This window comes from Phalacrocorax aristotelis, chromosome Z, assembly GCF_949628215.1.
Source record: "Phalacrocorax aristotelis chromosome Z, bGulAri2.1, whole genome shotgun sequence".
Classification (NCBI taxonomy): domain Eukaryota; kingdom Metazoa; phylum Chordata; class Aves; order Suliformes; family Phalacrocoracidae; genus Phalacrocorax; species Phalacrocorax aristotelis.
The window spans coordinates 45,312,904-45,329,831 of NC_134311.1; the positions used below are offsets into that span (position 1 = coordinate 45,312,904).

General features: G+C 41.7%; 1 protein-coding gene across 1 annotated transcript in view; it reads right to left on the reverse strand.

Annotated features, from left to right (window-relative positions):
* Nucleotides 1-4,432: 4,432 nt before the first annotated feature.
* Nucleotides 4,433-16,928, reverse strand: part of ADAMTSL1 (ADAMTS like 1) — a 208,821-nt gene continuing 196,325 nt past the window's right edge. Inside the window, exons 24-29 of the mRNA XM_075078908.1 lie at nucleotides 16,015-16,215; nucleotides 14,806-14,986; nucleotides 10,601-10,808; nucleotides 7,448-7,557; nucleotides 6,258-6,478; nucleotides 4,433-4,648 (exon numbers count right to left, since the gene is read on the reverse strand). Coding sequence (XP_074935009.1) covers nucleotides 4,542-4,648; nucleotides 6,258-6,478; nucleotides 7,448-7,557; nucleotides 10,601-10,808; nucleotides 14,806-14,986; nucleotides 16,015-16,215 — 1,028 coding nt within the window. The 3' untranslated portion in view covers nucleotides 4,433-4,541. The remainder of the gene's footprint in view (nucleotides 4,649-6,257; nucleotides 6,479-7,447; nucleotides 7,558-10,600; nucleotides 10,809-14,805; nucleotides 14,987-16,014; nucleotides 16,216-16,928) is intronic.

The following is a 16,928-nucleotide window of genomic DNA, read 5'->3' on the forward strand; positions in this document are numbered from 1 at the left end:
ATAAAACTTTAATCAGAAAAGGCGATGTTAAGACATGCTCTTTCCCCTATAATTCTGGATAAATAGCATGTTCAATTGCTTATTATTGAAATGCCTTAATCAGAATATCATATCAAACTTTGATTAAAATGACTATGACGAGATTTTAGATTTGATTCTGTTTGACTGGAGGGGACACGTAGGGTGGAGGTGACGAAAATCAATGTAGGTGAAAACCAACATGCTTTCAGTGTGAGAATTGTTTAAGATAAGTAGAAAAAGGATATCTGATTGCAAAAAATTGAGTGAGGGGACAAAACTAAAGTATTTGTCATCTTCTTTGATTTCATTTCCACAAAAAGAAGCTGAATGTTAACACATAACACTGCTGATAAATAGATATACACCTTTAAACAAGATGATGAAGGGAATGGTTAAATCGATGATTCCTGAACTGCAGCTAATATGCAGAGCCGTAGTTAGCATTAGCAGTTCTGAACTTCCCATCTGTGTACAATAGTATTCTGTGAGAAAATCTGACATTCATAACAGTTTGAAAGCGTCTGTGTTAAAAATTACATAATTGAATGAATTGCTAATTCGCTCAATTAATAGCTGAAATGAGCAGTGACTCGCTGACAGCTGCTATTAAGCATTTATGAGGACTTCTACAGTCCTGAAAATCTGGAAGAGAATAAGCACTTTTTCATCTTTTTGTACAGAGTTGTCAGCTTATGCTGATATAGATTAATCAAATTTATTTATGAACCCGTGTTTGGACACCAAGCAGGTAGTAAAATGATCATTACATTTTTGTTTGATAGGGAACTTGCAAAAAAGGATCATAACTTAAAAAGAAAAAAGCTTCAATTGCAGTCCATATGACTATGACCAGATACTAGGAAAAAATTTCTAGGTAAAGGTTATTTTGGAAACTCTGCCTATGGCTTCTACGATCTTAAGAGCATGTATGCAGATATACGTGCCTGGAGTAGTTTAGCTAAGCTTACCTTGCCACATAATAGGTGGCAGGAATAGGTCTTTGAGCACTGCATTTTTCTACTTGTTGCAGAACTGGTTTTCCTCCTTGAAGAAAACTAGTAGGGAGAGCAAAACTAGAAGCTTCCTTTGAAGGTTTGGAGAGCTTTTTGACTTCAGTTGTTACTAAAGCCATACACATAAAAAGAGAATAATTATTCTCTTGAGAATGTAAGCTGGCCTGCTGTTCATTTTACATGAACACCAGGTTCTATACTTGTTTTACTCAAAATTCCTATTGTCTTCAGTACTGTTGCCTGGAAGTCTTTGGTGTAGTCTTTGGCTTGCATCTCTGTGTGTCTTTGTGTATGTGTGAAGTATTATTTACCTGCAGTGTAGGTGTCTAAAAACCATATGCAGGAACATCATACTAAGGAAATTGTCCATAAATCAGAGCAAAATCTCTGTTCCCTTTTAAAAGAGCCATTATATAATTTGTCAGAAAAGGGTAACAGCAGAACCATCTTAGTTTTCAAAACTTGATTTTGTCTTCATTAAGAGAAAATGATTTTGCGTTATTAATTTCTTTTCTTCTTTGTCCTCCTCCCAGAATTTTGATCATTACCAGGATTCCTTCTAGGTATACACCTCATACTTCAAGCAGTCAAAAACTCCATTACTGAAGGTGTCAGCAACCTATAAGGAAACACTGAGGTAAGAAGGGTTGCTTCATGACATAGGTTGCTGAGGAAAGTCACAAGATGTGTTTAAGCATTACGGCATAGGAAAAAAGGGTATACTTTTATCGGTTTCCATGATCCTAGGACCAACAGTGGTGATTTTATACTTCTGCAAGAGCAATATAGTCAAGATATTAGCAAAAAATAATAAAGCAAGGAAAAAGAAGAATTAAAAGCGATCTCCAAGACAGGGTGCAGCATCTTAATAGCTTAAGTCTTTTAAAAGCAAGTTACAACATCGTCTTTCCCCAAGGCATGTAGGTCATGTGTACTTTGTGTAACAACTGTGTGCTGTTATCATAATACAGAAAAAGGACAGAGGACTCCAACAGCTTTGCGTCTTTGTCTCTTGTTTTTGAGATTAATAAACAACACATTAAGCAGAAGTAGACAAATAAATAACCTGCAATACTTGTACAAAAAGTTCTATAAATACAAGTTTGCTGTTTTGATTTCTTTTTAGAGAAGGTGTCCTTTCATAAAATATTCAGCAATCCTTGTCTTAGCCGACGTGCTGCCAAGTCACAATTCAGAGGACAGACACATAAAATTAAATCCACACTGTGCAGAGACAACACAGTGGCCCCTCCAGGTCTGATATTTTCAGTTTATCCTACGCACAATTCCACAGCTACTATTCAACATGTAATCATCCGAATACGTTTTGCTATTAAACAAATAAAAATATTTCCCTGTATTGCTGTCTGTTAACAACTGTCCCAGAAATAGAAACCACATCATCATCATTATTATCGTTGTTAAAGAATTGCCCTTCATTCCATGAATAATTATAATTTTATATGTTAAAAACATCATCCCTCCCTCATGTCATAGCTTATAAAGCACTCTGTGCACAGTGAAGCAGATCCCTAATTAAATGCAAATGCTACTAAAATTAAGAGAAATACACTATTACTGTTGACTTTAGAGGAACAAAATTCTGGGGAGATATAAAAAATACCCAAAATAATTTTATCTGGACAAAATAATGTACAATTATGAATATTGCACTTTTTGTACAAGAAATCCTAATAAATATACAGAGAAGATATACATTTACATACATAGAAAGACATTATTTTTTAAATAAAAAAATACACTGATGCTTAGCAACACTTATTTCTTGAAGACCCATTTGTAGTAAGAGTGATCACTGCCATATATGTTTTGAAGTAAACCAACTTGAGACTATTTAATGTCATAAACCTGGCACTGACCTCACAAGTGGACTTCCAGTTTTGCGTGAAAAATCCACATCATGGAAGCTGTAACACAACAGTCCTTGAACAACATTTGATTAACATACCACAAGGCGTGAGCCCCACTGGGGATGACAGGAAAGGCGCAGCCAAGCCTTTAATTTAGAGATGGTCTTGAACCAAAGCCTCAGATCCAAACAGCTCTCCTTTAAATTTCACAATGCTCAAACCCCTTACTTTGCAGGTTTCCTCTAATTTTAGGGCCCTATTCTGAGTAGAACAGAGAGTGTCCAGGAACTAAAAAGACGAAGCTCTTCACTGGCTGAATTAGAAATGCAGCTGGCCGGGGAAAGACTCACAGACAGCATGCAAAGTCAGGCTGTAGGTTTGATTTTTGAGCTTCAGTTCTTATATTGTATCTTCAGGGTGTTATACATGGGCTAAAAATGTGCTGCTTTATAGCATCTGGTTTGTTGTGGGAGGCAGCTGGAGAGGACAGGTTTCTTAAAAATTATTGGCATTAGTCCTCCGGGGCTGATGCTGAATCCATTCGGTTTCTATTGAGTTGGAATAACTAAAAGAAGTCAGAATACTTCTCTTTCCTAGTACTTGCCCAAAAGTCTTGGCTGCCAGGAGAGAAATATCATGTTAGCAGTATAGGCAAACCCACTTTCTCAAGTTCCTTTCCAAAACCCCAGGTCTGAAAGCACCTGGACTCTGGGAACTGGTACTCGTCTTTTTTCCAAATAAGAGTTAGTAGGATGGAGTATGCGAAGTACCTCCTTTTACCACAGATAATTTCTCCATTTCCTGCCTGTGCTCTCTACAGGACAGCATTTGCAGGTTTATACTACAGTCTGTCAAGAGCAGATCATATTTTCTCTCCTTCTCCTGGATAATAATTAAGGTCATCACTTCACCTCTGTGCTGAGGGCAACACTCCTACCCCCAGTCCTGCCTCACAGGCACAGCCCGGGAATATTTTCATGTGTCTTTTAGACTCATTCACATTACACACTATTGTTCAACTTCCCCAGACACCAGATCCTCAAAGATCACGAGGATATCCCACTCAAATAATCTGAAGGCCTCTTATAAGAAGGAGAGAGTGGTTTAGAAAGGAAAAAAAGGAATCCAGTCTTGGATGTAACAAACAGGTTTGTAAAGCAAAATCATGAGATATCTGTATATTGCATATCTGAATGTTTAGTTTCGCCCTTTTTTCTCCAGTACTCCATGAGCTGTCAAGCTCTTTGACTATTTGTTTCTTATTGTGGTGGTCCAATATGATGCTAGGTTTTAACTCTGACCTGCTTCCCCATCTGTCTCTTGGTGTATCCCCTGGCACGTATATGGATTATGGGACAGCCCCACTGCTCCCTCTCCAGCACATTGTGGTGGTGTATGGTAGTCTTGTCTACCCTCATGACTGTGTTTTGCTGCATTCTGTCTCCTGAATTCATAGGAGGGAAATCTTGTCAAGTCCCTTTACAAAAATGTTTCAGTAAAAGTCTTTTTTTTGAGAAGGGAAATAAATAAAATGAAATAAAAAATTCCATTCCGTTTCTCTTTTCTGTAAAAGTCCTTGCCTCAGTGAAGCAAAGGCTGTGATCCCCTTGTTCCTCCACTTTCACTGCTTTTGTCTTCAAGCTTTTCCACACGTCCCACAGCAGCGTGACTTGAACTGGGTGAGCTGGCAGAGTTTGAGCTGCTTCACTTTCTCACAGTACCTTGTAGTGTCTCTGCACTCCACTGCCGAAGGGGAAGCAAAAAGGAGAAACAGAGATGAAGCAACGAAAGAAGGATTTCTTACCAGAGAACAATTCATGGCATGGCCGAAGCAAGGACCAACACAGCTTTGTGTGGGCATGAGCTTTGTTCTCACTGTGGGCATAAGCTTGACTTGCTGCAAAGAGTGAGTAGGGACTTCATGCAGCCAAAGGCTCAGAGGAGAATGTGGTGGGCAGCCTTTGCTTTTGGACTCTGGGGAGAGGGCTTCTGAGGCTGCTCCAACACTGTCAGTTAGTTGCCTGCCAGCAATTTAGGGAAGCACTAGAGCTTCATAACAATTGTTAAACCAAAGCTGAAGCAGTAAATAAAACTGGAAACAAGAATAGCTCAGAGACACTTTGGGCAACCTTTTGCAGTTGAAAAGACAGTGTGTAGGAGTGCCACCGCCGCTGATAGGGTGTCGTGTTTTCCTTTTCACACGTGTGTTACAGAATACAGCCCAGGGTGAAGATGTTAAGACACTTTTCAAACTCTCCTAGCACTGAGGTACTGGTATAATTTGGACAGTTTTTGAGGTCTGCAGCCTCCTGCTTTTGAGCTCCAGACTGGAAAACTCCAGTATCCCTGTAAGACCTTGGGTGTGTCGTTACCTGAGACACTTCCAATTACCATGCTAAGGCTGGAAAAGGGATGATCACAGAGCACTTTACAGCCCTCTCCAGTAATGTCTGTGCCAAATAATACCATGCCAAATGTTGTCTAGATGTGGGACATTTCCGTACAGCAGGAAGAGGCTGGAGGCACAGCAAAGGCTCTGCTTTGTATCTGTAGGCTTCCTCATCCCTTCCCCTTCCATTAGGGCACTCCAAACTCAGCTTATGGGCTTGGACCTACGGAGTCCGCTTTGCCTCTACTGAGAGGGAGTGTCAGAGCTGGTGTGGCTGTTGGCAAGCTCAGGCAGGTTCTGCTGCTGCTTCTGTGATGATTGCACAGCAACAGGCTTGCATTCTAGAGGACGGGATCTGCCCATCAAAACGGGCACATGAAGTGGGAGCTGGGGCAAATGGCAATATAGTGATTTAAACTTGTGCTGCTTAGTGTTTCTCAAGTGGACAGTGCCATAGTGGAGCATTGTTTCCAAAGAGGCGCTTCAACAGGTTATTTGGCTTTTTTGGTTTGGTTCCCCACATTATTTGTAAGTTTTCTAGCCCTTTGGCAGGCCCAATTAGTTGCTTGTCACCCAAAAGCAAGTAGCCTGCACTCCAAGAATTCCCATCATCAATCTACCCACTGGATTTAGACTTACTGCATATTAAGTATTAGCCAGCAGTCTGTGATTAGTGTTTTTCTTCCTGCTTTTACCATTAAAGGCAAGTTGAGGCTGCATCAGCTATTTGACATGCTGTTAGCAAGGAGAGGCAATCCAAGTGTTAATACCATTGCCACCAAACAGCAACAGGCACCATTCTCCCTGGGTTGCTGAGTTTTGGACACTGACTTTTGCACATGTTCAGGCTGGAAGTTCCCCAGGACACCCTGCTGCAAGGGCCAGTGTTGTATTTCTAAGAGATGGCTCTGCCTTCTTTCCTTCCCCCGTGCCACACTGCCTCCCCTTCTCTCAGCAACATACTGTTTTCACAGGGCGTGATATTGCAGCGTTGCCAGTTTGCTGGCCGCGGCCTCCAGGAACAATGATGCTCCAGCACAGGCTTGTTGGTGCGGACATGCACGCAGTCCACGTGCCGGGACTGGAAGCCGTAGTTTCCGCATGTAGCTGTGCAGACGGTCCACAGGCTGACCCTCCAGTGCACACCGCATATGTCTGTCCAGCAGTTCTGGGTGATCAAAGGCCTGTGGGCAAGAGGGAGTTAGAGGTGACCCATCACTACGCTGCTCAGGGAGCAAGCACACAGTGCTCTGGATGTATTGCAAATTCTGGGGACAGCAAGCTTTGCATATACCAAATGTAATTCGCTCAGAGCACTGTATGTGCCAGATCTTCAACGGGTGCAAGTGGGGTTAACTCCAGTGCACTGAAAGGCTGTCTGTAACTGCACTCAGGGATCGGGCCCTCGGTGGGAACACACCGGTGTAGTACTACTGGAGCTAAATGGCCATTTGAACTGTTTGAGGATTTGGCCGAAATGTCCTCTTCATGAAGTGCCAATCCAGAGGTCCATTAAAAAGGTGCAACCAATAAGATCCAGCAGGGCTTTGTAACTTTTTTATGGCTCTACAGACAGTGGGAAAAAAATCAATTCTCTGAAACCCTTCTTTTCCCTTCAATGCAGTCTCACAGAAGATGCATAGGCACACTTAGTTGTCACCTATTGCCACATAGAAAATGAAAATTCATGAGTGGGATCCAAAGACCTACTGTATTAATTTTCAATCATGATCAGGCATGATTTATATACTTGAGTCTCATATAAATTGAATATATATTTAAGATGTTGACAGTGGAGTTCATCTGCAGGAAAACAAAAGCTGTGGAGTCCCTTTTTTACCAGTTAGAGATTGTGTTTAAATAACAGAGGAGACTGGCAGTTAAGAAGAGATTGCACAGCTTTTCAGTCAGGATTTGGCATGCCTAGAAGACTTTGCAGTTGTTGACCAACTAGTTTTGGAACACTAGTTGGAACAAATAGTGAAGCCTAGGCTCAAGCCTGGTGAGATTTGTACCATGTAGTTGTGTGGGTTGCAGGACGACATTTTTATTACATAGAGGAAACCCAAAAATTACAGTTAAGTCAAGTCCCAAGTCCATTCAACATCTCCACAAAGAGTAGTAGTTTCAGATACAGGACATTTCTGTCCTACCTTGGTAAGGCACTGCATTGATCCAACGGCAGAGAAGTCCCGTCTTTGGTCTGGCAAAATATCTGTCTGTGCTGTACAGCCAGTCGTGGTCCAATGCAAGGTCCATTACACTGTGAACACAGAAAAATCACTTAAAGGAGGTAAAAGGCAGTTATAAAAGTCCCCTTTTATAACACTGCTGGTGAAATAAATTGCATAGTGCCAGGCGTGACTGTTGAGCTTTTGAGCACTTACTGCAGCTCTGCAGGCTTTGAAGATTAAATGTGCAGTCATTTTCTGCCTTACCTTACTCTCCTCCAGCAGCATTAAAACTACAATTCTATTTCTGCTGTGTAGATTTATGACCTCTCCTCTTCAGCAGTTCAATATTAAATACATCTTAGGTCAAATAAAATGCTGTCATGTCATTAGCCAAGAGCCTATGATACATCAAGGAAATCTCAATACATTCCTTTTAGTGTGCATTTTGCAGCTTGTGCTAGCATGATTTACAGGCAATGGTTAACAACCAAGAATGCATTGAACCAAGAATATATCCCACTCCATTTAATAATAATAAAAGCAGTAAGCATGATGAACACAGCAAATCTGCAGACTTGCTCCAATACTGAGGTTATCCTAACCTATTCAAGCTTATCAATCACAACCTTACTATGAAGTCTTCTAATCTTCTCTTTTGATTGAATTGTAATTAGCTATAGGTATGAACCATGCAAGTATGTTCTTTTAAAATTGTATCAGGTATAAGGAAACAGTTTGTTTTTCTAAGTATCTGGAAATCATATTCAAGAACATACTGAGGGTTGAAGAAAAGGACCTTAGTGTGAGGGAAGAGTTTTTGCCAGGGGAGGGCTGCTGACCAATCCCTCTAGTCCTTCCACCACCCATCAGTAGGAGCCTTATTTCACACTTCAATGCACTCCTCACATAATACTCCTTCCTGCTGCTATTTCTTCCCTCCATACAAGTGAAAGAGATACCAGTGACAGCCAAGTTTTCAGCTGTTGCCAGTCTACCCTCTTGTTGAGCAAAGGGGATAGAAATGTCATTCACTGGAGTATGTAGATCACTTCTGCAATATCTGCAGGAGCTAGCAGTCCTCATCACCAGCAAGACTGAGTCACTACTTTAAAGTGCTAGGGGATTATATAGTGGAGATCAAAATGCCACTAACATTAAATGAAGGAAAGGAATTCATTCTAGAGGTAGGGGTAGAGTACATAGACCATTTATTTTCTCTGCGCGTTGTAGTTAGTCACTACACCTGGGCAACAGGGACCTGACATACTACTGAGAAGGTCATTGAACTACTGAGCTACTGAGCCAGTGACATGTTTGTTACTGTAATTAGATAACAGTCTTCTCTCTTGGAGACTGAGTTTTATAGAATCGTGTAGGACTTGATTTTCTTTTTAAAGCTAGGTAGGTATTAGGAATATTATATTACACTGCACAGAGGTTAGGACTAACATTTATTCAGGCCTCTCTCATTGTCTTAGCTGAGTACGATGTCATGGGGAACAATATAGCCCATAATGATCTACAAAATGAGGATGAGGTAACTGGGTTTTTGCAAGGATAATCCAGTACTTACCTGGAATTCCACAGGGAATGAAAATATGCTTCTTTTATGTAAAAGGATAATTCCAAGCTTTATTCATAGATGTAATAGAATAACTTAATCACCTTTCACAAGAGAAATTTCCAAAATGCGCAGGCAATAGTTAAATGTAGTATTTTTCAAGTAGTGAATAACAAGTTCTGGTAGCTGAAGACACTTTTTACTACAAACATCGCAAAAAACCTGATGCAGCACAAGGTGTTGTGCATATTACCCCAAGCAAATACACAATGCATATGGTTATTAATAAGAAATTATTGTGTTACTCTAACCTCTAATACAATGAGATAGCATTTGCCATTGTTTTCTAACTGACTTACCACACAACAATTAGAAAAGGAGGCAAAATTTTTAATGATAGCTCTCTATATGTCAAGACTGATAGTACTCTGGGTAATTATATCCTTATCCTCTTCTTGCATGGTGTGAAGCTTCACTTCTATGCTATACCTCCCTCATCATTTCAATTAGATGTATGGCTACTTTGATTTTGTCAAACTGCTTTTTCTTTTTCCGTTTGAAAATGTTTATTTCACCAGAAGTGATGTTAAAGAAATATTGGTACCTGGCTTTAACCTCTAGCAAAATCTACTTCCGTGATTTTAATCCTGTCTCTCATTGACCCTGAAATGCTATACCCCTGTGTGAATCACTGCTCTGGAGATCCTTGGGTTAAAATCGGAGAGTTTCTACCCCTAAGTCTGGAATATAGTGGACTCATTGACCTTCATGTGTTCAAACTGGAGTGGAGAGAAAAGGGAGGAAAGCACATAGGTCCCACGTTATAATTAACTACAAAGTGACAAGTTCTTTTCAGGAAATCTCATAGCTCACAGAAAGACAAAGCAAAACTCTTCTGTGGATTCCCACAGTAAAGCAATTTAACTCTAAATTCTTGAAACATTTGGTGTTTGTGGTGAGAAGATTTTTAACATCTGGTCATAGTATGAAGCTGCCAGAAGAGAATTTGAATTTCTGCAAAACAGCAGGAAATGATTTGAAAAGGCTTTTAGCCCTCCATTCTGATTTTCATCATGAAGCAAACCAAGAAAGCTCCCACTTTTTGGTGTTCTCAGGCAACATCAGCAGCTTTGTAAAATTGGGTTACTGCACAACTGCCCTGCTCCAGACCTATCACAATCACCAGTCTTGACTCCTGCCAGCCAAAACTGAAAAGCACTCTCTGGGTGGTAAGGGGAATTAAAACTTGGAGAAGGCTATTTCCCAGATGTGTCACCTGTCACTATAAGGAGGAACTGCAGACCTTTCCACTGGGGACAATACAGGGGTCTGCAGTAAAAATACTGCAGTAAAATTCACAAGCAGCATTTCTAGGGATTGCAGGAAGCTACAGAAATTCAAGCATGCAGTGCTTCAAATACGGAGTTGAAAGAGCTGAGTAAATTAGCGACCTCCTCAAAAGCCTGCAGACCATAAGCTAAAGATACTAGGGTACAAATTCCTCTCATTTTCTATCACTTTTTTCTAGCCCACGCTATGAAGCTGTCCTTGGATTCTGGCTTGTTCCTTACCTGGCCCCAGGAGGAGGCCACCCACTCGACACAGGGCTGCCTGTTACAGTTCTGTGTGTCCACAGGGCGCTTGGCTACCTGGGCACAAGCCTCATTTGACATTAGGACAGAGCTGCCTTTCGCTGTCAGACGCTGACATGTGACTCGCCGCATCTGGATGCCTCCACTGCAGCTCCGTGAGCAAGGAGACCACAATGTTACCATCCATCTGTAAGAGAAAGGTGAACAGGTCATGGAGCAGATACGTGCCACCATCTGCAGGATTATTGATGCCAACAGGTCTTTAAGTATTGGACCAAGAAAGGCAAGAATGGCTTGGTTCGTTTAGGGTGCAACACCAGAGGGTGCTGAGTGCCCCAGCCTCCCACAGTAGCTGGCTAAAGACATCCTGTGCTCTCCTTCCAACCAGAAGGGGTATCCAGAACAGTCCAATAATAATGATATGGCCGTTGCTACTTGAAAGCCGCACAGTCTAAACGAGAAGTCATGCTGTATAACCATGCTTTAACAGCACATATATCCCTCAAATGTTAGAGGCAGGCAGAAACCTCTGCAAAATGAGAAGCAGGATTCTCACAAAAATTTTCTATGAAAGCTTAGATTCATAGAAAGATAGAATCATTAAGGTTGGAAAAGACCTCTAAGATCATCAAGTCCAACTGTCAGCCCAGCACCACCATGCCTCCTAAACCATGTCCGCAGGTGCCACATCTACATGGTTTTTGAGCGCCTCCAGGGATGGTGACTCCACCACCTCTCTGGGCAGCCTCTTCCAATGCCTGACCACTCTTTCAGTGAAGAAATTTCTCCTAATATCCAATCAAAACCTACCCTGACACAGCTTGAAGCCACTCCCTCTTGTTCTAATACCAGTAACTTGGGAGAAGAGACCAACACCCACCTCACTACAGCCTCCTGTCAGGTAGTTGTAGAGAGGGATGAGGTCTCCCCTCAGCCTCCTCTTCTGCAGACTAAACAACCCCAGCTCCCTCAACCTCTCCTCATAAGGCTTGATCTCCAGACCCTTCACCAGCTTCGTTGCCCTTTTTTGGATGTGCTCCAGCACCTCAATGCCTTTCTTGTACTGAGGGGCCCAAAACTAAACACAGTATTCAAGGTGTGGCCTCACCAGTGCCAAGTACTGGTGGTACAAGAGGCACAATCACTTCCCTACTCCTGCTGGCTACACCATTTCTGATACAAGCCAGGATTGCTGTTGGCCTTCCTGGCCACATGGGCACACTGCTGGCTCATGTTCAGCTGCCTGTCAACCAACGGCCCCAGATCCTTTTCTGCTGGGCAGCTTTCCAGCCACTCTTCCCCAAGCCTGTAGCGTTGCATGAGGTTGTTGTGACCCAAGTGCAGAACCCAGCACTTGGCCTTGTTAAACCTCATACAGTTGGCCTCGGCCCATCGATCCAGCCTGTCCAGGTCCGTCTGCAGAGCCTTCCTTCCCTCAAGCAGATCAACATTCCCACCCAGCTTGGTGTCATTTGCAAACTTACTGAGGGTGCACTTGATCCCCTCATCCAGGTCATTGATAAAGGTATTTAATAAGACTGGCCCCAAAACTGAGCCCTGGGGAGCATCGCTTGTGACCGGCCGCCAACTGGATTTAGCTCCGTTCATCACAACTCGCTGGGCTCCACCGTCCAGCCAGCTTTTACCCAGCAAAGAGTACACCTGTCTAAGCCAACAGCCGCCAGCTTCTCTAGGCGAATGCTGTGGGTGACAGTGTCAAGGGCTTTACTAAAATCCAGGAAGGCAACATCCACAGCCTTTCCTTCATTCACGAGGTGGGTCACCTGGTCATAGAAGGAGATCAGGTTGATCAGGCAGGACCTGCCTTTCATGAAGCCATGCTGGCTGGGCCTGATCCCCTGGTTGTCATGCACATGCCTCGTGAGCTAACTCAAGATGTTTTGCTCCATAATCTTCTCCAGCACTGAGGTCAGGCCAACAGGCCTGTAGTTCCCTGGATCCTCCTTCCGGCCCTTCTTGTAGAAGGGCATCGCATCGGCAAGTCTCCAGTCATCTGGGACCTGCATGGTTAATCTTGTCCAGGTTGTGTCTGCTTGCTCTGACAGCTGGGATAAACCAGAAAAGCCTGAAGGTTGTTCAGGGATAGGGCTGGTGCATAGTTAGCCCAGGGACAAAGGACATATTTCTTCTTTCCTCCTGTGCAAAGACGGTGAACTCACAGTATGAGGCTGAGGCCCTGATCCTCTATGTGATGGTGTTTAAAAAATCCCATCTAACTATTAAAAAGCCTGTAATGACAGAAAATAATAGTCCATGTCCAAACTCTTACCAAAATGGACAACACATTTTGTCTCTTGAAGGATCAGTAAATGACACACTCATACACTTATTTTTGGGTAGGATGTAGGTAGGAATAGGAAGGGTTGGACTTATTACTACTTTTCTGAAGAGTTTTATGGCCAAGTCAGCAGTTTTCATCAGTAAGTTTCAGGATTCTTTGCAGGATTTTTGTGTTGCTGGGAGGGAAATAAGTGCCTATCCCATCTCTTATCAGATGTGTTTATTATACTTTACAAAATAGGCAATAGATATTCTCCAGTCCTATGCAGAGGCACCCATTTCCATTTCTCAGTCTTCTGTGAGTGGTTAACTCCCATGGTTGCAGAAATAAGTATATAAACAAATGCACTCCCAACACAGAAAACAAAAGCACTGCTACTTTTTTCATGTAGTTTGGTGAGGTTGAGGATGGAGTTTCCGCACACCTCATAAAGCTTTGCTCTGCATTTCAATCAAGTTTTATTTCTAAGCTTACATCTCAGCAGTTTCTCATGAGCTAAGGGAGTATTGTGTGTTGTGTTAAAGTTCAGGGAAGATATAAAAAGACATAAACTATTCCCACGGAATTTACTGCTATCACCAAGGAAAATTGCTACTAATAAGCATGTTAAATATTTCATCAAATCTCTTTTGGTTTCCTTCTTGTGACTCAGCTGTCAACTCAGAAAACATTTCCCTGCAAAGAAGGGTAGGAATATATTTGAAAAGGTAATTAAACAGAACTTTGCCATATACCAAAGTCACAGCAAGAGTGGTAAATCTGGCTGCTTACTTCTCATCAGGTTGCTTAGTAGCTCTTCCTGCCTTAGCGTAGACTCAGTTTTTTTAATACAAGTCCCAAATCACTGTTGAATGAGAGAAGTTGCGCTAAATTTCTCTTGTGATGCAGACTACTTTTAAGTGCTTGTATGCTGAAACATACCACATCCACAGTGGAAATAAGGGAGAGGAGGGAGTTAAAGCCAGACAATATGGAAAAGCATGTTTACACATCTCAGCTAAGGAGCCACTGAATTGCAGAAGATATTTTTAACATGGAGGGGGTATAACACTACAGTGACTGTCTGGATAGGCACTCAGCATTTATTCTTCTTTGCACCAAGAGGTGTCAAAGAAGGCAAGTGTTTTGTGTGGGGAGGAAGCAAAAGACGAAGACCTCAGCAGTCTTTCAAGCTGTCCTGCCTCTTATGTGTTTAATAGTAACTGAAAAACAGGAGATTACAAGGGCAGAGATTTACAATCCCAAGGAAAGCACATGCCAGTGATCTCCAAAAGGAGGCAGAATTCAGTCTGACCCCACTTCATGGCCACTAGATCTGATCGGATATGCCCATTTTACAAAAGATATTTCCTCTGTGCTAGGGCAATTCTTTACAATTACAGCTACATTCCTGCCCATATTGATGTTCAGGCAACACAGGAACTCAGAATAAAACCCCAAACCAGCTGCTAAACCTAGCTTCTTCTCTGTTATATTGTTGGTATGAACTCACATGGAACACAAAAAGATAGGACCCTACAATTCTTGGGTGACAAAACTCCCATATTACAGAGCTCAGAACAGGCATGATAATTACATCCAACAAAGGGTGAGGCTGGAATCACCCAAGACAACTCAAGCTGTGAACTTTGTTAATAGAGGTGACAATAGCCTCTTTTTACCAGAGGAGTAAACTCTCTTTCTACCATGTACTAGCAATGTTTTCCACAAATCGTGCTACAAATTCCCAACTGTCTAGGTTAAGCACTTTCAGTTCCTTCTTAGCCGTGACTTTTCTCCAGAGAGACACCAGAGAGGTTAAAATAGCATGATGTCCAGTGCAAAGAACCCTTCAAGCACATCTTAAAAGCAGTTATGACATTTTAACATGAAACAGACAAACCGTGAAGGGCAATCTCTCCTGTTGCATGCGATGGGCTGCAGGGCTGGCTTCGGCTTGTCTTTGCAGTGGGATACGTTGACTTCAGCCCCATCCAGTAAGCACCTCAGCTGAGGCAGCTGCACGCCTTTGTGGCCACAGGAAGCTGAACAAGCCATCAACTTGTGCACTGACCACTGGTATTCTGCCAAAAAGTGTGGGAGAGACACATTAAGAGTCAAAAACTGCCAGCAGGAGACCCTCAGAGATGAGAGAGTGATGTTCTCCAGGGTGAAATATTTGGACTTGGTGTCTTACGTGAAGGGGACCTACCTACATCTCCAAGGCACCAGGCAATGAACAAAGAAGGAACAGGATTCCAGCTGATATAAGCCACTGACTGTCTTTGGTGTAACAAACGCAGGGATTTTTTGTGCATGAAAGTGAATTGCATGGTAAAGCAGTTAAGTGAAGCCAGAGGCCAGTGATGCAGGACATTGCATCTATATTTTAAAACGGGTGTGATTTAGTGAAGATGTGGTTAACTGCGGTTACCAGCAGTATCTATGATTCTATGATCTTACAACAGTGTGTTTCTCGCCAGGTAGGTCATACAGATCATCCATCCTGCAGAAGAACAGGGTAGTTGCAACACACCTAAAATTTTATGGCAAAACTTAAGGAAAAGTTGAATTCTTCTACACTCCACCTCTGATAACTGGAGCAATGAAAGATGCATATTCTGTTCCAACCCACCCGCACTGCTCTGTTCTGTGGCTTTATCCCCCCAGCTTTTTTCTAGGGTAATTGTATTACAGCTGCAGCATTTTTACAAGTGAAGGGTTTTCAAACAAGAAGAGACTGTGAAACACTGAGTTTAGCAGATTAACAGAGAGGTTTCTGATTTTAGGGGTTCAAACTGTGACACCTCTGCCTTGAATGTCTGCACAAGAAAATTTTTCAGACTCAGCAAGCACAAGTATATTTGAATCAGTAAGGCATGTTTTACGCTCAGCAGGCCAGAAATATCAGGTGAAGTAAAACCTAAGACACTGCAAGTTACTTGGTAGTCCTAAAAATCTATATTCATGGCAGTAAAACATCAAAACATCTATTTCCTGCTGTGCATGACAGTCCTGGCTTCATAGAGGAGAAATCTAGGATGAGAAAGGCAGTGCAGGGAAGTCTATGGCAAGAGCTTCACAGGGCAGCCGGACTGAAAATCAAATTTACCTTGTATAGCCAGGGATGTTTTTTGTGTGAGTGAGCCAGCCTCATTCTGAGCAAGGCAGCTGAATTCACCATCAGGAGCATCACTGATGTTGAATATCTGAAGAATCTGGCCAGCTGCTAGGAGGTGATGCTGCAGACTGAGAGGCTTGCCAGAGTAAAGCCAGGTGATGTTCGGGGTTGGATGACCATCCACAGCACAACCTAAAAAATAGTGACATGAAAGAAACCTGCTAAGTACTGGACTTCCTGCAAAATTACACACTTTGAAGTGGTCAAAATTATGAGAAAGAGTTGATTCTATGCTGTTTTTTCTCCACAATGAAAAATAGGAATACTATGTAATATTAGGTAATAAATACCTTCTCACCAGCTAAAAAAAATTATCCGAAAACAAGTTAATCAGCCATATGAAAAATCTCAGATCAGTTTGGAAATATTTATATCAATAATAATTGATATAAATATTATATAAATTATATATATATTTATATATATATTATATTATATATATATTATATAATATTATATAAATATTATATAAATATAAATAAATATATCAATAATGTTCCAATTATTTTGGATCATCTTCAGTTTAGTGGGATAGGGAGGTTACACACCTAGTGTAAGCACACTTGAGCAAGCAATACAAACAGAACTTGGTCTCCATATCTCCTATTTAAACTTCAGGGACACCTCCTTTCTTTTTTTATATTAAAAACCAGAAGGTTTTTTTACACAAAAGCTTACACAGACTTTTTCGTACACAAAAAACTGTTCAAAAACCAAAGAGGTAAAATTGAACCTTTAGAAGTTTTTTGTCATGGCAATGGGCAAAAACCAACCAAAACCAACAGCTGAAAAAACCCTGCTGTTCTGAAGCAATGTATCAGTATTCCTATGGCTCATCAGCACAG